Consider the following 19,197-nt stretch of genomic DNA (forward strand, 5'->3'; position numbering starts at 1 on the left):
TCTGCTCGCCTCCCTGGTGGGCCGGGAATCGAGCCAGCGCTGCAGAGGTGCGGACAGCTCCACAGTGCTGCGCTCAACCCGCTGCACCAACGCGAGCTCCAGACACAGATATTTTCAAGCCAGAAATCTCCGGGGGAGCTGACCAGCCCCAGCTGCCCCCAGCCCCAGCTGAGTCAGGTCAGGGGGTATCCCCACAGCGCTGCGGGGTGGTGGGGGTGTGGACACCACCTCCAGGGCCCGCTTTACAGCCTCTGCCGCCCTGGGAGCCGCCCCGGCCTCCGGCCTGCGAGGACTCCAGGGGCACACGCAGCTCGTGGGCCAAACGGGGGAACCATGTCCCAGAGAGTTTTCAGTGTTGGGGTGTGAAGAGCGGACTCTGTCGCGTCTCATGCTCCCAACATGATGTCGTTTATTGTGCCCGTGGATGTGTCGTGTCATGTGAGACGCATCAGGGTTTGCGGGGGACTGTGCAGAGACCCTAAAAGCTGAAACCTGGGACAGGTCGCTCGCGACAGAGGAAACCGCCTCGCCAGCGCCCCGCGGGCTTCTGGAACTGGGTGGATTCCGGTCTCCAGGGAGTCTGTCCACACACCTCTTGGCGGGTGCTGTCCCGTGAAGGCTGAATGGCCCCCAGGGTGCCCTCTGCCGGGGGCGTGGCCTCTGCTCTGACGCCACAACGAGCTCTGTGACGTCACCCGCGGAGCCTACTTAAGCCCCCGCGCGGCCCACAGCGGTGTAGGTAGAGCGAGGAGTGTTGGGATTGAGACGGTGGTCTCGGAGGGAGAGAGAGGCGCGTTGGTGGGTTGGATTGCTTTTGCTTTGTTTATTTCTTATTCCGTTACTTATTTTAGCTATTTATTTTAGTTATTTTATTTATTTTTAATTATTTCTTTTTTATTTCCTTTATTGTTTTATTATTTGCTTATTTTTTCTTTTTTATTACTTTAATTTTTGTTTTTATTTTTTTTTATTTCCCCCATTTTCCCTCGTGTTATTTTTGTGTGTATTGTTTTTCCCCTTTGTTGTTTGTCTTTTTTTTTAATTTAGTTGTTAGTTTGTAATTGTTTGTTGGGTTGTGGTTTGTTTCTTTTGTCTGTGTTCTTGTTAACTTTAGTGGTTAGTTTGTTATTGTTTTTTTTATTATTTTTAAATATTTATCTTTGTTAATTTTTTGGTTGTGTATTTTCATTTCTGGGTGCAGAGTTAGTATTAGTATCCTAGTTAGGTTAGCATAGCTAGTATTTCTTGTAGAGTTAAGTTAGCGTCCTTAGTGTTTCAGTAGAGTAGTCAGCACAGGGAGCATTTAGTTAATTTCGGGAATCCTTTTCATGTACTACTAGCTCTAGGCTAATAGTGCACTTGTTAATCGGGTAGCGGAGCTAGTGCCGAGGGCTCTAGACAGCCAGGGCCTGCGAGTGTAGGAGCGGGTCCGCCCTCACTGCCCCGATGCACCTATCTGCCAAGGGAATGGCCCTGAGAAAGTATGTGATGCTCCGCAAGCTGCGGGAGGGCGCCCACGCCAAGGTCAAACTGGTGTAGCACCTGCCTACGGGCACAGAGGTGGCCATAAAGGTCATCCCCAAGTCTGGCACTCCTCAGAGATTCCTGGCCCACGAGGTGGCCTGCATGAAAGTCCTTCAGCACCCAAATGTTCTCCAGCTCTTCCAGGTGGTGAACAACAAGGGCGAGGTGCTGCTGGTCCTGGAGCGTGCAAAGGGGGGCAACCTGGAGGACTACCTGTTGAAGTGCGGGTGTCTGGGGGAGATGGAGTCTTGCCACTTCTTCCAGCAGATTCTCGCCACGCTCAGCCACGGCCATGCCCAGGGCGTGGCACACCGGGACCTGAAGCCAGAGAAGCTTCTCCTGGACCAGCATCAAAACATAAAACTGGCAGACTTTGGGCTCAGCGCCCAGTTCTCCGGGGCAGCGCTGCTCAACACCCCCTGTGGCAGCCCAGAGTTCATGGTGCCAGAGATCCTCCATCACCAGGAGTACAGTGGCCCCTCAGTGGATGTCTGGAGCCTGGGGGTGGTCCTCTATGAGATGGTGACCGGGGAGCTGCCCTTCAAGGGCACCAGCCTCGGGGAGCTACGGGGCAGGGTGCTGAGTGGTGTCTACCATGAACCGCACTGCCTCTCCCAGCAGTGCCAGGACCTGCTAAGGATGATGATGACGCTTGACCCCCAGAGCCGCAGCAACCTGGACAGCATCATCCAGCTCACCTGGGTGGGGCTGACGAACTGACTCCCGCCCTGCCGTGAGCCGTCCCCGGTCCAGCACAAGGCCGCGACGGAAGCCATGGCCCGCCTGGGGTTCCGGAAAGAGGTCATCGACAGGGCGCTTTTGGAGGGCAGGCATGACCCTGTGATGGGGACCTACCTCATGCTGCTCTCCAGGCAGTGGGCTGACGAGGAGGAGCCTGACACCGCCATCTCCCCCAACCTCCTCAGTCCAGATGGGGCCCACTGCACCCCAATATTGGAGGACCACCGGCAGCCTGAGGTATCGGGGCATGAGACCTTGAAGGTGGAACTGTCCCCGAAGCAGGATGCCCAGAAGCCTACCACCACCTCTGGGCCAGGCATCCCGCAGGAGCACTCTGGTGTGCAGAGCTGTCTCCAGCTCAGGTTCCCTGCTGCTGGATGCCTGGAAGCCCAGCATGGCCTCCAGGTCAGGGCCCGTGCTGCCAGGCCCACTGTAGAAGGAAGCCCTGCGGCCCAGCACCACCTTGCTAGGCCCCCAGCTGGAGGGGGGCCAGGAAAGCATTAGGAAGACCACCAGCCCAGTCCCCCAGCTCTCTAGCACCACCCGAATAACACCAAGAAAGTGCCTCCTGTTCAGCCCAGCCCCTGCAGAGACAGTGGGCCATGAACACCATTCCCATTCTACCCTTCATTCCAGCGGAGTCTACAAGGCCAGAGCTCTAGGACTCCTTAATAGGATTTAAAAATGTTGCCTTTTCTGTGCACCCTTTGGAGGAAAACACAAGAGAAGATTTCTCCCTGCTGGTGATTAGATGATCAACAGCACCTCCCTAGAATTCACTTCCCTGCTCCAAGGCTGCCACTCAGTGGCCATAGTGAAAGGAGCACACCAGCGGAGGCAGAGGCCCTGGAGAGTGGTCAGGGGCTGTGCCCAGCCAGAGGGGCCAGGAGCAGCATGAGAACATAGGGGTGGAGCTCTGATGTCCGCAAGCACAGCAGTCCCAGGAGCAAAGCAGGTGAAGGGCCGAGAGGGCAACAGAACTGGTGAAGCACCTGGAGGAGAGCAGAGCGGGGGAAGGGGAATAGAGGAGGGCTTGTGGCAGCTGAGCAGATGTAGGGCCCGGGATGGGAGTAGAGCTGTGTGGGCTGAGCCTCAGAGACCCCAGGGCCAGAGGCTGGGACCCCATAGCCTTGCTTCCCCATCTTAGGATCTATCCCATGAGGGCCCTGCTGGTGGCCCCTGGGCACCTGGTAGGAGCAGGCGATGCAGGAGCACTTCAGGCTGACTGGCGCTGTCAGGGACTGACATCCACGGTAGGAAGTCCCCCTCTACTGAGCCCCTTTTCACAACGGACATTCTAAGTTGGAAAATTGCTCACCCGCCAGCAAGTGGTGCCTCGGTAGGGCCTCCTGGTTTCCATCTGCACTTTATTGCTTCTGAGTCCATGCAGCACTCCCCGGGGGGTGTCACTAAGGAAAGAGCCTCCTCCGTGCTTGGGCTTCACTGGCTCTGCTCTTCCCATGCAGGTCCAATAGGGTGCGAGGAGCGGCCGCTGTGGCTACACTGGTTCCCACTGCAGGGGCACCTCCAGGTGACCCGCTCTGCCTGCTGGGCCCTGGTGTGTGGAGGCATCTGGATGCACTTTCTCCGCCTGGAGGAGACAGTCTGAAATTGATTATTTAGTTAAAATGTCTATCCCAGGACACATTAAAATTGTAGATGAAACCGACCACGTTTGCTTCCCATTTATGACTGCACCCACACTTCCAACTCATCGGACACCAGAGACCTAAATTTCCTTTAACATTCTTGTATCAGCAGTGAAAAATTTAGAAAATATTGGAAAGCATTTAGAAAATTTTAGAAAAGTCAGAGGGGTCACGTGGTGATAAGACAGTGAGACAGGAGTGTGAAGCAGAGCTAGCTCTGAGTATGGAATTAGGTATTTGCACTATTTTCTTTAGGTGTATGTGCATATCTTGCATTGTGTGCAAGTGTGTGCATGTGAGTCTACATGAGTGTGACTTGTGTGTGCTTCTATAGGTATGAAGTATTTATGTACCTTCTACCATCAGAAAAACTCCCAGCTACAGAGAATTGGTATGATGTCTTCAAAAATGTGGCCTCCCAAAATGTTGGCCTCCCTCTCAACCCAGAGGGTTGAGCCCAGCGCTGAGGGAAGGGCTGAGTCTCCAAATTCCCCAATGTGGCTTGTGTCCCCGAGTCCACATCTGTAGGGTATTTAATTCTCCTCCAGTATAACTGTAGATGCAGATCAGTTAAATTTTCCCGGTTTATTGCCATTGGTCCCTGCTCCTGGTGTGTGCCCTGGTCACCCATTTCTCTTTCAGTGGCATCAATGTTGTCCTGCACAGTGTTGTGAGTGTGGTGGTGGTGACCCCAGTGTCTTCACTCTGTCTCCATATTGCCTCTCAGGCGTAACCCAATTCATTTTTGAGATCATAATTACTTTGTAAACCAAAACAACTAAATACAATAAAAAGACAATAAAACTGAAAAACTAGGGAATTTAAAAAAATCACATCCAGTGACTTGTATTGAAATTATTGAAAAATTATATACATCATGGCTAAGTGTGGTTCATTCCTGTAATACAAGACCAGTTCAACACTTACATATCAAGTAATATAACATATTACTATATCAACAGACATAAAAACACTCAATATATTTCAACACACATTCGAAATTTAAAAAAATAAATAAATAAAAAATCCAGGATTTAAAGGGCTTTTCCTTAAACTAATAAAATGTATAAAAGAAAACATGTAACTAACATTACACTTAAAGATGAGCCACCAAATAGATTTCCTCTTCAGATGGAGAAAAAGGCCATTTTGTCCTCTGCCACTACACCAATTCAGAACTGTGGGGCTGTCCTAACTATTATGCTAAGTAAAGTAAAGAAAAGCTATAAAGGGAATACATATTGATATGAAACAATCTATTTTGTATTCCAGGTAGAAAACCACTAGAAAGCTTAAAAAAATCTCAGAAATAATTAGCAGCTATAGGAAGGTTGTAGTGTATGTGGTCAATATACAAAATTTTACTAGTTTCCCCATAGCAACACAAACAACTGAGATTTAAAATTAAAGAAACATTATCTTTTATAAAAATACTACCCCAAATGAAATACCTAAGCAGGGCCTCCCCTGGTGGCGCAGTGGTTGAGTGCTGTGCTGTGAAGCTGCCCGCAGCATCTGTAGCACTGGTTCGAACCCTGGCCACCAACAAGATTCCCACATAGCACACAGACCGTTCCCGCTGACCGCTGCTCCCCTCAGCAGTTTACTTCGTCAGTCTGACTGTTCTGTTCCCGGCTCTGTTTCTGGTGAATTCTCACACCCTCCCATGATTCTGACTGTACCCAGTGCTTGTATAAATAAATAAACAAACAAACAAATAAATAAATAAATAAATATTTAGAAACAAATAAATAAAAACTGAAAAAAAAGAAAGAAAAAATAAATACCTAAGCATAAATCTAACAAACTTTGCAGGAGACCTATACACAGAAAGCCAACAAAACTAATAAAATGGACCTAGATACAGACCTAAACCTTATTAAAAATGAACAAACACAAATTGCATCATAAACATGAAAGTAAAATGTAATACTATAAAACTTCTCGAATAAGACATAATAATACAAATAGATGTGACTTTGGATTTGCTAATAATGTTTTAGATAAAACACTAGAAGCATCACCTATGAAATAATAAACAGGCCTTTGCACTTTATTAAAAGTTTATTAAAATGAGGTTAAGACAAGTAACTTATTGGGAAAATACTATGAAGATAGCTGCATTTAACAACATGCATTTGTCAAAACCCATAGAACTCACAGCACTAAGAATAACCCTTGGTCTACCTAAATTTTAAAGAATCATTTTGCAAATTCAGGTATCTCAGAATGTGACACAGATGATGACAATAGAATGTAACTGTATTACACTGTATGACACATGCTTAAAGAAAGAGATTTTTTAAAAGGTGCTGTAGACTCAAAAAGAAGGAAATAATTCTATGGTTTGTTCTGCTATAAATGTGCTTTCCATACTGGCAAGGTTGCCTGGGCAATAAAGTCAGCAAGACAATAACTTTGTTTGCTTTGAAGAGTTCCTCTGGTGAGAAGCAAAGAAAATGTCCAGAAAGTCCACAGTCCTATCGTGTTTATAAGTTGCTAGACGAAGGAACATGAGCTAATGACCTGAGGGACGGGCATGTCTATGAGGGCACTTGTCAAAATAAGAGATTCCAGTAATATTTGGTCCTTGCATCTTCCCCCACACAGGTAACTCTGACTGACTCGACTTTGTAAAATCAAATATGGAATTGCTATTGTTTTTTAAATTGGGGGTTGGAGTCATATACCTGTCAGAACATTCCTACAGGTCCAACAATCTGCGCAATATGATCCATCCCTGGAAGGCATTGAGTTGATTGGTTAAACTGTTAACCCAGCCTACTAGTTGTACAAGGACTCTGCTGTCCCCTGCCCTCAAGGTGCTGGTGTCCTAGGTAAGAAGACACATCATCAAGGATTGACTCTAAACTTTGTCTTTGACAAACTTTGTTTGGTTTCATGATATTCCACAGAAAAGTAACATCATCCAGTATTTATCTTTGCCTTTCTGGCTTATTTTGCTTGGCATAATAGCTTCCGGTTCCATTAATGTTGCCATAAATGGTGTGAACTCATCTTTCTTGATTGCAGAGTAGTATTCCATTGTGTGTATATGCATATATACCACATTATCTCTTCCATATGGCCACTGAGAATTCTTTCATTTGATTCCTCTATTCCTTTAAAAAAAAACTCCACTTGGGAGAGGAAGTCCACTCATCTCTACTAAGCAAACAAGTATAGGTTTTTGCACCTGAGGTGGGAAATTCTATACTCCAAAAACACTAACAAAAATGTAAACCAATGGTGCTTCTATAATAAAAATGAAAAAGATGACACATCATCAACATCACTAAGCTGGCTGTGTGTTGGACAGCTTGACAATTAACACTATGGAGAAGAAATAAGCAAGGAAGAAGAAAGGATGTATTGTCTTAAATCAAGACTTCAGGGAAAGCCTCTCTGAAAGCAAGGAAAGACAAGCAGGCGGACCAGCAGGGGCAAGCCTTGGGTGGTAGTATACTTGCAGTCTTTGAAGGGCAAAAGTATGGCCTGAAGAGCAATGTTGTCTCAAATCTACATGCCCTGGTGTGGCTCTTTTGGGATGTGCAAGGTGCCCTACGTGCTTAAAATGCATTCAGCTTTAAATGAGGACTGCACCAGAGATGGTGATTATATAACACTACCCAGTCCAGCAGCCATTAAGTCAGGGCTAATTAGCACACTTCCTTTTCCAGCTGTGCCCTCAAAATTCCATTAACATCAAGTGCTGGCACCCACTGTCACCTACAGATTCAAGGTAATAGATCTCATCTCTTCTACAATATGATGTGTTTCCTGAAGGAATTGAATCATTTCCCAGGATTGCCTTGGGCAAAGTGGGACACAGAAATGGGGTCTGAATTAGAATGGGGGTGAGGAATGGGAAGCTGGGCTGCAGGTGAAACATCCAGAAGAAGGCTTTGATAGGCAACTTTATACTTCCAAGGAGAGCCTGTGCCAGGTGGACTCAGGACACCAACACTCAGAAGATAATGAATGTCCCTCCACCAAAACATCTGTGCTCTCTAGGTCTAGACCCACCCATTGAGACTCTCACCTTTTTGTGTCTGCATTATGTTCTGTTACTGACACCACATGGTCACCCTGCTTACAGTTTTATTATACTAAGAAATCACAGCCTTCCATTGCATAACACTGATTTTATTGAAGAACAAATCTGCCCTGTTTGTTTACATTCTGGACACTGATAAAATTGAATAATGATTTCAGGTGGTATCTTGAGTGTCAAATTTATAATTTATCCCCGCTTGATATGCTCCAAAAATGAAAGAAGTGGAAGACTGTGGACAGTATGAAATGACAGCTTAATTGTTAGGAAAGTAAAACCCAGAGCCAGAGAGTTAAAGGTTTTCCTACTGATGTTAAAATTGTTTTCAGAGAGGACAGACATGCAGCATTTGATGCCGAGGAAGACAAGTTTGCTTTGGTGCATAGGGCAGAGAAATAGCCTTTATATGTACATTTAGAACAATTTAAAAAGTGCCAGTTATTTCTGTAAAGGGCTAATACAAGTAGTATAGGCTTGAGTGGGGTAGTGCAAATCCAGGAATCAAGGGTCCCTGTAAATTCATCTATCACTCACTCCTGATGCTTTTATATGAGGTTCACCAAAGAGAGCACTTTGGATTTCAAACTATCTCTGCCTTGTACACTGGGGTCTGTTTTTCTCTCTTGCACGATACAGGTGTTAGATTGATACTGATCAGTATAGATGGGATGAGTGAATGGGACATAATGCACTTAACAAAGATGTATGATTCTTTCTGCAAGCCCAGCACAGCAGGTGCTCAGTACAGGAGATAAAACCTGGAAGACATGGCCTTGCCTTGTACATATTAGAGTCCAGGGAGGGTAAAGAGAAATCTGCCCCTTAGATGCATACAGCAAGCATAAATATCACCAAGAGGACAGAAATTGTCTACCAGGACAGGTTCTGACCTCAAGTCAGTATTGTTTGTGGTCTTAGAGGTTTTGTTTTTTTAAAAAAAAATATTTATTTATTTATGCATACAAGAGCTGGGGTACAGGCCAGCGATGTAGGGATTCTGGACGGTGAGTGGATCCACAAAAGACAGAGTGAGAAACAGAACAGGTGGATTGACTGAAATACACCACTGAGGGAAGCAGTTCTGTGTGAGACAGGAGAGGTCTGTTGCACCATGTGGGTATCTCCCTGGCGGGGATTGAACCTGGGCTGCAGTGGCTGCAGACAGCTTCATAGGTTGCATCTAACCCCTTGTGCTACCAGGGAGGTCCCCTTACAGGGTTTTTAAAATTGAATTTAAATGCCCAAAGAAGCAATCTCTTCATTTATTTTATTTTTTTTAAGATTTTTTTTTTCATTTATACAAGAGCTGGGGTACAGGGCAGATGCACAGGAGGCTGAGAGGATTCACCAGAGACAGAGCGGGGAACAGAACAGGCAGACTGACAAAATTCAATGCTGAGGGGAGAATCAGGGAGACAGGTGAGGTCAGCTGAGACATGAGGGACCCTTGCCAGCAAGCCAGGAGTGAACCCGCACAGCAGAGGTTGAAAACAGTTTCACAGTGCAGGACTCAACTGACTGTGCCACCAGGGAGGTCCTCCTCAAAATTAATTAATTTATTTTCTAAAATATTTATTTATTTATTTATTTATTTATTCATTCATTCATTCATTCATTCATTCATTCAAGCACTGGGCACAGTCAGAAGTGCGGGGAGGGTGAGAGAATTCACCAGAGCCAGAGTGGGGAGCAGAACAGGCAGTAGGACTAAAGTACACTGCTGAGGGGAGCAGCGGACTGCAGGAGAAGTTTGTGTGCCATGTGGGAACCTCCTCCGGTGGCCAGGGAGCAGCTGGGGATTGAACAGGCAGGCTGCGGACAGCTTCGAAAAATAGCACTCAACCAATGAGCCACCAGGGAGGCCCTCTTCCTTTAATTTAAATATCAACTAGTACACTTATATTCATAGACCAAAAATTCCCCTTCTTAAAGTGTACAATTCAGTGGGTTTTAGAAACTCATAGTTGTAGAACTGTTACCACAACTTAATGTTAGGACATAGTCATGAACTTTTGAAGTCATGAAACTTAACCCATTAGCAAATCCTCCCTGTGTTCCTCCCTCTCTAGTACAGGAAAATTGCCCATCTGTTTTCCATATGTGTGGATTTATTTGTCTACTACAGACAATTCATGTAAATGCAGTCACACAATAGGTATTATTTGTGACTGGCTGCTTTTACTTATTCTATGTTCAAGGTTCATGCATGCTGTACAATGTATGGACCAGTACTTAATTCCTTTTCCTTGCTAGATAATATTCCATGGCATAAGTTAGCATGTATTTGTTCTGCATCCCACTTGCAGCACAGATCTTCCAAAACCCTGACAATTTCCTAAGTGATCAGTATGACCTTAAGGCATAAAATGTGTAAGAGAATAGAGGCAATGTGCTCACAGATCTCAACCCTTGATCACTTCGATTTTAATCTACCCTTCAAGTTTTCTAGAAGGTACACAGCTCTCTCTTAGGATGAACACATCATCAGTGCACTCACATCCCCGATCCTTGGCAGGGGGAAAGGAACCAGTAACATGACGATTACAGTAAATCATTCCATTGTGGTCATACAAGAACTTTTCATAAGGATGAAAATGCGGCCTTCCTGCTAGTCAGGCAGGCATGGGCAGAGTTGCTTCATGTAGAGAGAGAGTCAAGCTCACCTCAAGTATTTAAGTGAAGGGGTTTGTGTTTCTGGCCTGAACCTAGACTCCTGCTCATCTGTTAATACCAATAAACACATTTTGCCATTTGTTTTAGTTTAATTTCTAAAATTTTAAGTTTATTCTGTTTCACCCAGAAGCTTCATATTGATTTGATTTGGTTTTAAAAAAAAAGTGAAATAAGACACTCTTTCAAAGCAAGAGTTGTGAAAGTTGTGCACGTACATGCCAGTAGAAAGGAAAAAGGAAAAAAGGCAAAATGGTGAGTGGAGCTACTACATTTCATAACACAAAATTTGAAATGACGGGAAGATCCTTGCTCTGATTTGTTCATTGCCTTTACCAAAACACAAACCAGATAAATAGGACAGAATAGAATGAAATTCCTGTTTTCCCAATGAACTCACCCCACGTTGAAAGCCATTCCGGTGTCCTGTCAGAAAGCACCCTGTCATTTTCTGTCTCCCCCTAGAGCTCAGTTCCTGAGGGCAGCGGAGGGTCCACAGTCAACAACAACGACAGTGGCAGCAGAACAGAGAGATCCACTATGCTGAAGTGTAGCCGTGGGTTGACTTCCAGGCAGGCTTGCCACCCTACAAGGCCAGAACACTATCAATAATTTGGGTTCTAAGACACCAATAAGGAAATGAGGAAGGGAAAAAAAAAAAAAAAAACTCTGCAAATGAGCAGAGCCATGTCAAGGGACCATAAGCACACCAACAATATCTAAAGTCCCTTTTTAAAAAGGAATTGTATCTTTACCTGAAAATATTTAACTCTAAACAAACTGAAGTCAGCTGACATCAAAAGAACATCACAAAGACACTGGCAATGCCTCAGGGAATGTCTGTCCATGCCCTGTATTGTATTTGACATGGAGATTTTCAACAATGGCAATGAATGTTCTAGTCTAAAGCTCAAACCATCTGCGCAAAATTGAAGTGAAGTGGAACTGCGTACAGATGCCATAAAATGGACATCCTCACCCACATCTCCACCCAAGGACAATTGAGCCTTCCTCATGGATCTTAGAGTGTTGAGACCATCACCATCTGTGGAGGAAACGTGGGCTACTTGTCTCCACTTCACTTGGAACGTCCACACCGCCTTGATGCAGCAGGACTCTGTGCAGGTGTCGCCACTGTGAGTGAGTGTCGTCATTCCCTTTCAGGGCTCCCCCAAGACTTGGAGGGAAGTCGCTGTCTGGGCTGTGGATCTGGAGCGGGGGAGGGGATGAACCTGGTCCTGCAGAACCCAGTGAGACAGCACCCACTGAGCTTTCATCTGGGCAGAAGGTGAGCCCAGGGGGAGGGTGAGGAGCATCTCCCTGTGGGTAGCTGAAGGCAGAGCGGGGGTGGAGGACGGGGGACGGTCGCGAGGACGCAGGGGAGGGAGGGCTGGATGTGGAAAACCACCAGGCTCTGGCAGGTTGCATTTTGGGCACAGAGGTCCGGATTCATTCCTGAGCACCCCACTGGGTCAGAACCCATACTGTGAGGGGATCCCCAGGAGACCCATGGGCATGGGATGGTCTGATCACTGCTGTGCTATGAGTGCTCGGAGCAGAGGATACAATGGAAGAAGGTAAAAATGCAACGTGGTCCACCCAGTAGCCTCAACCTGCAGCTGTGTCCACCACACCCCGGGTCCCACTGGAGCTGGTCACTGCCTTGGATGGAAGCTGCACAGACTTTGTGAGCACCTTTGTCCTCCCTGTGGCTGGAAGCCCCGCCCTGGGGATGCGACAACTGCACCCTCCCCTCTGTCCATGAGGGATTAGTGCCCGCCTGGCAGGGTCATTCCTGGCATCGAGGACCCTGACAGTTGAGAGAGAGCTGGGAAGGGCTGCACCAACACTTTCCCCCCCGGGCTGCACTTCCACCTGCATTGAGTAAGGACAGAGAGGAACTGACTGGCAAGAGCGCCAAGAAGACAATCTCTGGCAAAATAGAAGGTTCTAGTCTCAGGTAGGCCCGGGGTGGGGGATATAGGTTTTTCCTCCTTTACCTGAGCCTCAGTTTTCAGTATCCCCTCGACTCAAGAGGTACACACGACCCCTTCACCTGTTGTTGCCAAGCACCCACTGTCAGCTAGATGCCAAGGACACGAGCTGAGCTTAGCCTACAGCTCAGACCACCCTCAGGAGGAATCAGGGCACAGGGAACTTCAACAGATGCTGCAAGAGTTGTGACAAGGAGCTTGAGATGACAGAGTTTTCCCTAGAAGGGGCACCTGACACAGGAGGTTGTCAGAGTGGGGCTGCAGGCCTTAGACAGCAGGAGCGATGGCAAGACTCTCGCAAGCTTGTCTGGCAGCTTGGACTTTAACCTGAGTGTGGACAGGGGAGCCACTGAAGAGCTTTTTGAGGCTGTAAATAAATGACATGACACAACAGGTTGTCTTTTGTGAGGGAGCGAGGACCGAGGGAAGGATTGTAGACAGCCCTCGGGAAACATCTGGTTCCTCTCTTTTCTCTCCCCAGGAGGCAAAGAAAGGATGAAGTGAACCAGCCTGCCCAGTTCAGCAGCAACATGCCCTTGCTTGCCAGGTACAAATTCAGACCCCAGGCCCAGCTTCATAAAGGACAGTCCACGGATGAGTGGGTCTGGCCCTGCCTTGTCCAGTGGCTGGTGACCAGCCCGCAATCAAGGATCGTGGATTTCACAGACACAGGTGACCAGAGATGTGGATCTAACTTCATTATCAATTTCCTGTTTTCCAGTTGCATGTTTTGAATTTCCTGAATTAATTCCTCTCTTTGATTCCTTTATAAAGCACACTGGCACTATCCTGCAATTATGTCACTTGAGTGCAACATTTTCTCTGGTGGCACATAAAGCAGACGAGAAAAGAACGAACTTACTTACAGTTCCATCAGCAGAAAAGTGGAAGAATATCCTAATATTATATGATCAGAAACTTGTCATCTATTATATAAAATGCCTTTGCCATTCAATCTGAAACATTCTTTCTTCATCTCTAGAGAACAGACCTACTTTGTCTGCTTTAGAATTTATTTTTTTTACATAAAACTTATTTTATTATATGAGTACGCATATGTTCATACATACACTTTATTTTGAATAAGCATTATTCTGGTATATATCTTCTTTTTTTCACATTCATGTAATGTTTTATTTTTTAAAGATTATTTATTTATTTATTTTTTTAAATAATAAATTTTATTTTTATATTCCCCATACAATCACAACCCCCACATTCTGACCCCATTCCCTCCCCTCCCGCCTCCCCACCCCCAAAAAAGTGTCTCTGGTTCATAGTTTTTTGTTGATTTTGATTTTCACTTTCTTATAGTTATTCATTTTCCTGGTCCCTTATTTAAGTTTTCTAGATTCCTGCTATGAGTGAGACCATCCGGTATTTTTCTTTTTCTTTCTGGCTGATTTCACTGAGCATGTTTTAGAATTTATAGAAAATAACAACTTTTTAGAAATTATAGAAAATAACATCTACTTTTTTATTAACACTCTGTTTTGTGAATATTCCACAATTGGGAAAACATAACAAACCTAGGTGGGACTTCCCATTTGTATGCAATTTAGAGATTCAATGCAATTCCAATACAAATTACAGTGGTCTTCTTCAATGAAATGGAACCAAAATTGTTCAAATTAACATGGGATCACAAAAACCTCTAGTAGCAATAGTTCTGACTAAAAGGGGTATAGAAAGGAGGTATTACACTCCCAGACATAAAACAATATTACAAAGCTATTGAAATGAAAAATTTTTTGGAACAGAAAAAGACATAGAGAACAATGAGGAACTAACCTATGACACAGGAGCAAAGAATATACATTGGAAAAACATTGCCACTTCCATAAATGGTGCTGGGGAAACTAGATTGCAACATGAAAAAGAATGGAACTAGACCACTACCTCACACTATACACAAACCAACTCAAGTGGATGAAAGACTTACATGTAAAACCTGGCACCATGGAATACACAGAAGGGAACACAGTCCAACACTCCATGACACAATCCTCAGGAACGTCTTTGAGGATTCTTCTCCAGAATCAAAGAAAACAAAGGAGAATGTAAACAGTTGGGGCTCCATAAACATAAAAATCTTCAGAACAGCAAGAGACAATGATCAAAACAAAGAGACACCCCGCTGAATGGGAGAAAATATTTACAAACCATATGGCAGATGAGGGACTGATATCAAAGATCGACAATGAGCTTACACAACTCAAAAAAAAAAAATCCAGTACAAAAAATGAGCAGAAGTAAAAGGACTCTTCTACAAAGAAGAAATGCAAATGGCCAACAGGCACAGAAAAAAGGTTTAGCATCACTAGTATCAAGGAAATGCAAATCAAAACCACAGAGATGCCACCTCACTCCAATAAGAATGCTCCACATTAAAAAAAAAAAAAACACCACCAACAACAACAACCTGGAAACAACAAATGCTGGAGGAGCAGTGGAGAAAAGGGAGCCTTCTACCCTGCTGGTGGGAAGGCAAACTGGTATAGCCACTATGGATGGCTGTGTGGAGGTTCCTCAGAACACTGAAAATGTGTCTACACATGATCCAGTGAGTCCACTCCCAGGAATCTACCAAAGGGACAAAAAAAAAAAAACACAGGAAACATGAACTCCTTTGTTTACTGCAGCACTATTTTCAATAGCCATCACATAGAAACAACTCAAATGGCACAAGACAGATGAATGGGTCAAAATGGTGTGGTGTAGATACACAAGACAATATTACTCAACAATGAAGAGACAAATTCATGCCACTGTTGGTGATATGGATGGAGCTGGAAGGGATTATGCTGGCCACAATAAATCAGGAGAATAAATATCAGATGTGAAATACAGAGAAACTGAACAAAATGTAAAGAAAAAGACAACCCTAGCAGGCTGACCAAGAGCTGAGGCATCCAGCAGGGAGCGGGAGGGAGGGGGCTCAACAGAGGGGAGGGAAGAGCATAAGGGATTGAGGTGATGGTCACAGCTGCTATGGTTGTGGGAGCAATATGGAGACCACCCCTGGTGGAGAAATCAGTAACTAGACAAAAATGAACAAGGATGTAAGGAAGGAAGGCAAAAGGTGATGGTCTTTAAGGACAGGGGAGACCCTATAACAACATAAATAAATGCTCTGAAAGGGGTGTGTCATCCTGAACAATACTGCAGGCACTGCAGAGGGATCCCCTCCTCACCAGATCTAGAATAGATCTCCAGGAACTTTCTCTGGTAGGTGCAGCAATTATGCCTGCTGTGTTAGAGAAACAGTTAGAGAAAAGGCTTTTTTTAAAAGATTGATTTATTTTATGCAAGAGCTGGGGTGCAGGCCAGAGGCACTGCAGGGTGAGGAGATTCACCAGAGACCGAGTGGGGTGCAGAACAGGCAGACGGACATAAATACACTGTTGTGGGGGAGTAGCAGCGAGATAGGAGAGGTCTGCCTTGCCATGTGGGAATCTCCCTGGCCGGCTGGAATTGAACCCACAATTCAGAGGCTGTGGACAAATTCACAGCATTGCGCTCAACCTGCTGTGCCATCAGGGAGGCCCGAAAGGGCTATTTTTTTAAGATTTATTTATTTATACAAGCACTGGGTACAGTCAGAAGTGCGGGAGGGTGAGAGAATTCACCAGAGCCAGAGCAGGGGACAGAACAGGCAGACTGATGAAGGACACTGCTGAGGGGAGCAGCGGGCATGGCAGGAGAGGTCTGCGAGCCCTGTGGGACCCTTGCCTGTGGCCAGGGATGGAACCGGTGCTGCAGAGGCTGCGGGCAGCTTCGCAGCCCAGTGCAAAACTGCTGCACCACCAGGAGGCCCACCGAAAGGGCTGTTTTTAATTGCAGTCTCTTATGACTAGCAATCATGATTGGAATGAGAGCCATTCTAAAACTTTTAAGTAATTCATGATCAATATTAATGACAGCATCCTCACATCTAAAATGATACTTGAAAGTTTTGTTCTGTCTCCTTTTAGCCCAAGCTCCTTCCTTATGGAGGAGGACGCCCAGCACCCACAGACCTTTTCTGAGGATGGACACAAATTGCTTCCCTCCCCCGGCCTCCAAGAGGGTTACAATTTGCCTTCATTTTAAAATCTCTGGTTCAGGACAAAATACAAAAATTCGGGAGTCCAAAAATATCTGGCCCTTGTGTTTATTTTTTGATCTCAGAGAAGTTACTGATCCCTTTTGGACCACAGGGTCCACAACTACAGTGTAGGAATAATATCTCTATAGCGTCATTAACAGAGATCGTGCAACGAAAGCACTGAACTTGTTACACAGGTTCAGATAATCTCCATCAGATGCTCAATAAAGGCTGATTCCTTTCTGCTTTCTAGAGAAATTCAACTTCTCTCCAAAGCAAGCGTAACAGAGGAAGTGGCAACACATTTAAAAGTAAAGTGCAGCGTCCCCCCCAGCCCCCGCCAGTGGGCTAGGGGTGAAATCCCAGTGCTGTCACCATGACGGCTAGAGTTCAATCCTCCGCTGGGAGTTGACCCACTAGGTGCAGCAGACCTCTCCTGTCACCCGCTGCTCCCCTCAGCAGTGTATCTCAGAAGATCCTCCTGTTGTGCTCCCTACTCTGCCTCTGGTGAATCATCTCAACCTCCCTCACATCTAGCCTGCACCCCAGTATTTCTATGAAATTTTTTTTAGAAGCGTTAAAATAGGGCCACCCCTAGTGGCACAGCAGTTGAGCACTAGGCTGTGAAGCTGCCCGCAGCCTCTGCAGAGCCAGTTTGATCCCCGGCCACTGGTGAGGGACCCACATGGTGCAAAAGAACTCTCCTGCCACGGCCGCTGCACCCCTCAGCAGTGTACTTCGTCAGTCTGCATGTTCTGTTTCCCGCTCTGGCTCTGGTGAATTATCTCACCCTCTCACGCTTCTGACTCTACCCCAGTGCCTGCATAAATAAATATATATATATCTTTAAAAAATCTTTAAAAAGGACACATAAAGGGGATTATCTCCAAAATATCCAGTTCTCATGAGTCACTGTGGTTTACTCAATCCCTGAAATAGGAGGGATCCTTTTATCACCATCTATAGAGAAAAGATCCCTAGAACTTAGAAAAGAACCCTTCAGTGTTGAAGATGCTCCCCATTGAGAAAGTTTCCTTCCCTGTTAGTGACAGCGCCCAGCAGACCCTGCTGAAAAGTTCTTGGGTGTGACCTTTAGTGACGCAGAGAGAGCCACTGCTTTCACTGCATGGAGTCGGTTAACAATAACCCATTTTAAAAAACCAAACACTGTAGCCAGTGTGTTGCAGGCTGTGTGGCTCCTGGTCACTCAAGAGTCAGAGAAGCCTGGATTCTCTTCAAGGGAGAGTGTAAAGTCTCCTCCTGAGGCAGTGTCCAGGGGTCCAAGGTCCCTCTGCCAGGCTCTGAATGATTGCACAACAGGGAAGTGGCGCTGCAGCCCTCACATGCAGGCCCAAGACCATCAGAGGCAGCATCTAAGACCCCTTGTGAGAAATGCAGAGCACCAGGTGCCAGCAAACCTCTTGGTCAGAACCTGTGCCCCCAGGAGACTGGGACACGACTCTGCCCTGCTGCATGATGGACCTGAGGTGGGGAGGCAGTGTCAGCCCCAGAGAAGTCTACAACATGTGAACTTATATGTAAAGTTATATGTAAAAGTTTACAACATGTAAACTTATAATTCCCCAATTTATATCTAAGTTCACAGAAATAAAACACATAAATCAGTGTAACACAGCGGGGAGCCCGGCAAACCCACCCCAGGGTTTTCCAGTGCAGCAGGGAGGCGCTGGGAGCAAACACGGGGGACGCACTTTCCGTCAGGGGTGCTGGCCACCCACAGGGTCACATTCAGGAACGACCTGACCCCCATGATCCTCCAGGACCCAAATGACCCACACAGAGCTCTCCACCCCCAGACAGCCCCACCCCGGTTCCCTTGACTGTCCCCCCTGCATCAGCCACCTGCAGCGACTTGTCCTCACCTCCCTCTTGCTCCGGGTGGTTCCTGAAGAAACTGGGCTCCCGCAGGCAAGAGCTTCACCCTGAGTCTGGAGCAGCGAGTGCCAAGGAGAACCCAGCAGCGGGAGAAACCCTGGTGCTCACGGGGCGCCCCCGCCCTCCTGCTGCGCTGAAGCTCAGAAAACCCAACTAAAAGGAGGCGAACACCCCGCATCTCCGACGACGCCGTTAACGTAGAATTTCCACGCGACTCCACAGCAAGTCGTGCCTCCGTGACTGAAAACACGCGAGGATTGTTCACCCTCCACCGCAAAGGCACGAACCCGCTGCCCCCCACAGGGAGGGGGGGGTGTCCCGCCCCCCATTATTCCCTGCCTCTCCCCGCCCCGCCCCCAGCTGGCGCGCTGCCCCCCGGGGCTGCTCCCTCCTTGGCCTGTGGGCTGCTCAACAATGCAGGCACTCCTGGCCCTGCTTCTCTGCCACTTCTGCTCTGTGTCAGCGCCCAGGGACCTGACCGCAACACGCAGTGGGCGGGGCGAGGCCGAGGATGGACAGGCTCGCGGGGGAACCAGGGGCATGGACACAGCGCGCCCTGCCTGGTGGCTGGGGGGGGCGGTG

At 46.7% G+C, this 19,197-nt stretch overlaps 1 protein-coding gene and 1 long non-coding RNA gene across 3 annotated transcripts; one reads left to right on the plus strand and one right to left on the minus strand.

Annotated features, from left to right (window-relative positions):
* Positions 1-402: 402 nt before the first annotated feature.
* On the plus strand, positions 403-2,271 carry LOC129146205 (5'-AMP-activated protein kinase catalytic subunit alpha-1-like). The gene is made up of 3 exons (XM_054697770.1): positions 403-438; positions 682-798; positions 1,660-2,271. Exons 1-3 carry the CDS (start codon positions 403-405, stop codon positions 2,242-2,244), a joined length of 738 nt encoding a protein of 245 aa, XP_054553745.1. The 3' UTR covers positions 2,245-2,271.
* A 490-nt stretch (positions 2,272-2,761) lies between these two features.
* On the minus strand, positions 2,762-18,806 carry LOC119250718 (uncharacterized). Of its 2 annotated transcripts, none has more exons than XR_005126403.2 (4): positions 18,603-18,806; positions 11,039-11,224; positions 3,584-3,856; positions 2,762-3,257 (listed from the first exon to the last, which is right to left on the minus strand). It is a non-coding gene; the product is annotated as an uncharacterized LOC119250718 (long non-coding RNA). The 2 variants fall into 2 exon arrangements; XR_005126402.2 differs by having other exon boundaries at positions 3,584-3,870.
* Between the last annotated feature and the right edge of the window lie 391 nt (positions 18,807-19,197).

This window comes from Talpa occidentalis, unplaced genomic scaffold (genome assembly GCF_014898055.3).
Source record: "Talpa occidentalis isolate TD23 unplaced genomic scaffold, MPIMG_talOcc4v2.1 talOcc4.18, whole genome shotgun sequence".
NCBI classification, from domain to species: domain Eukaryota; kingdom Metazoa; phylum Chordata; class Mammalia; order Eulipotyphla; family Talpidae; genus Talpa; species Talpa occidentalis.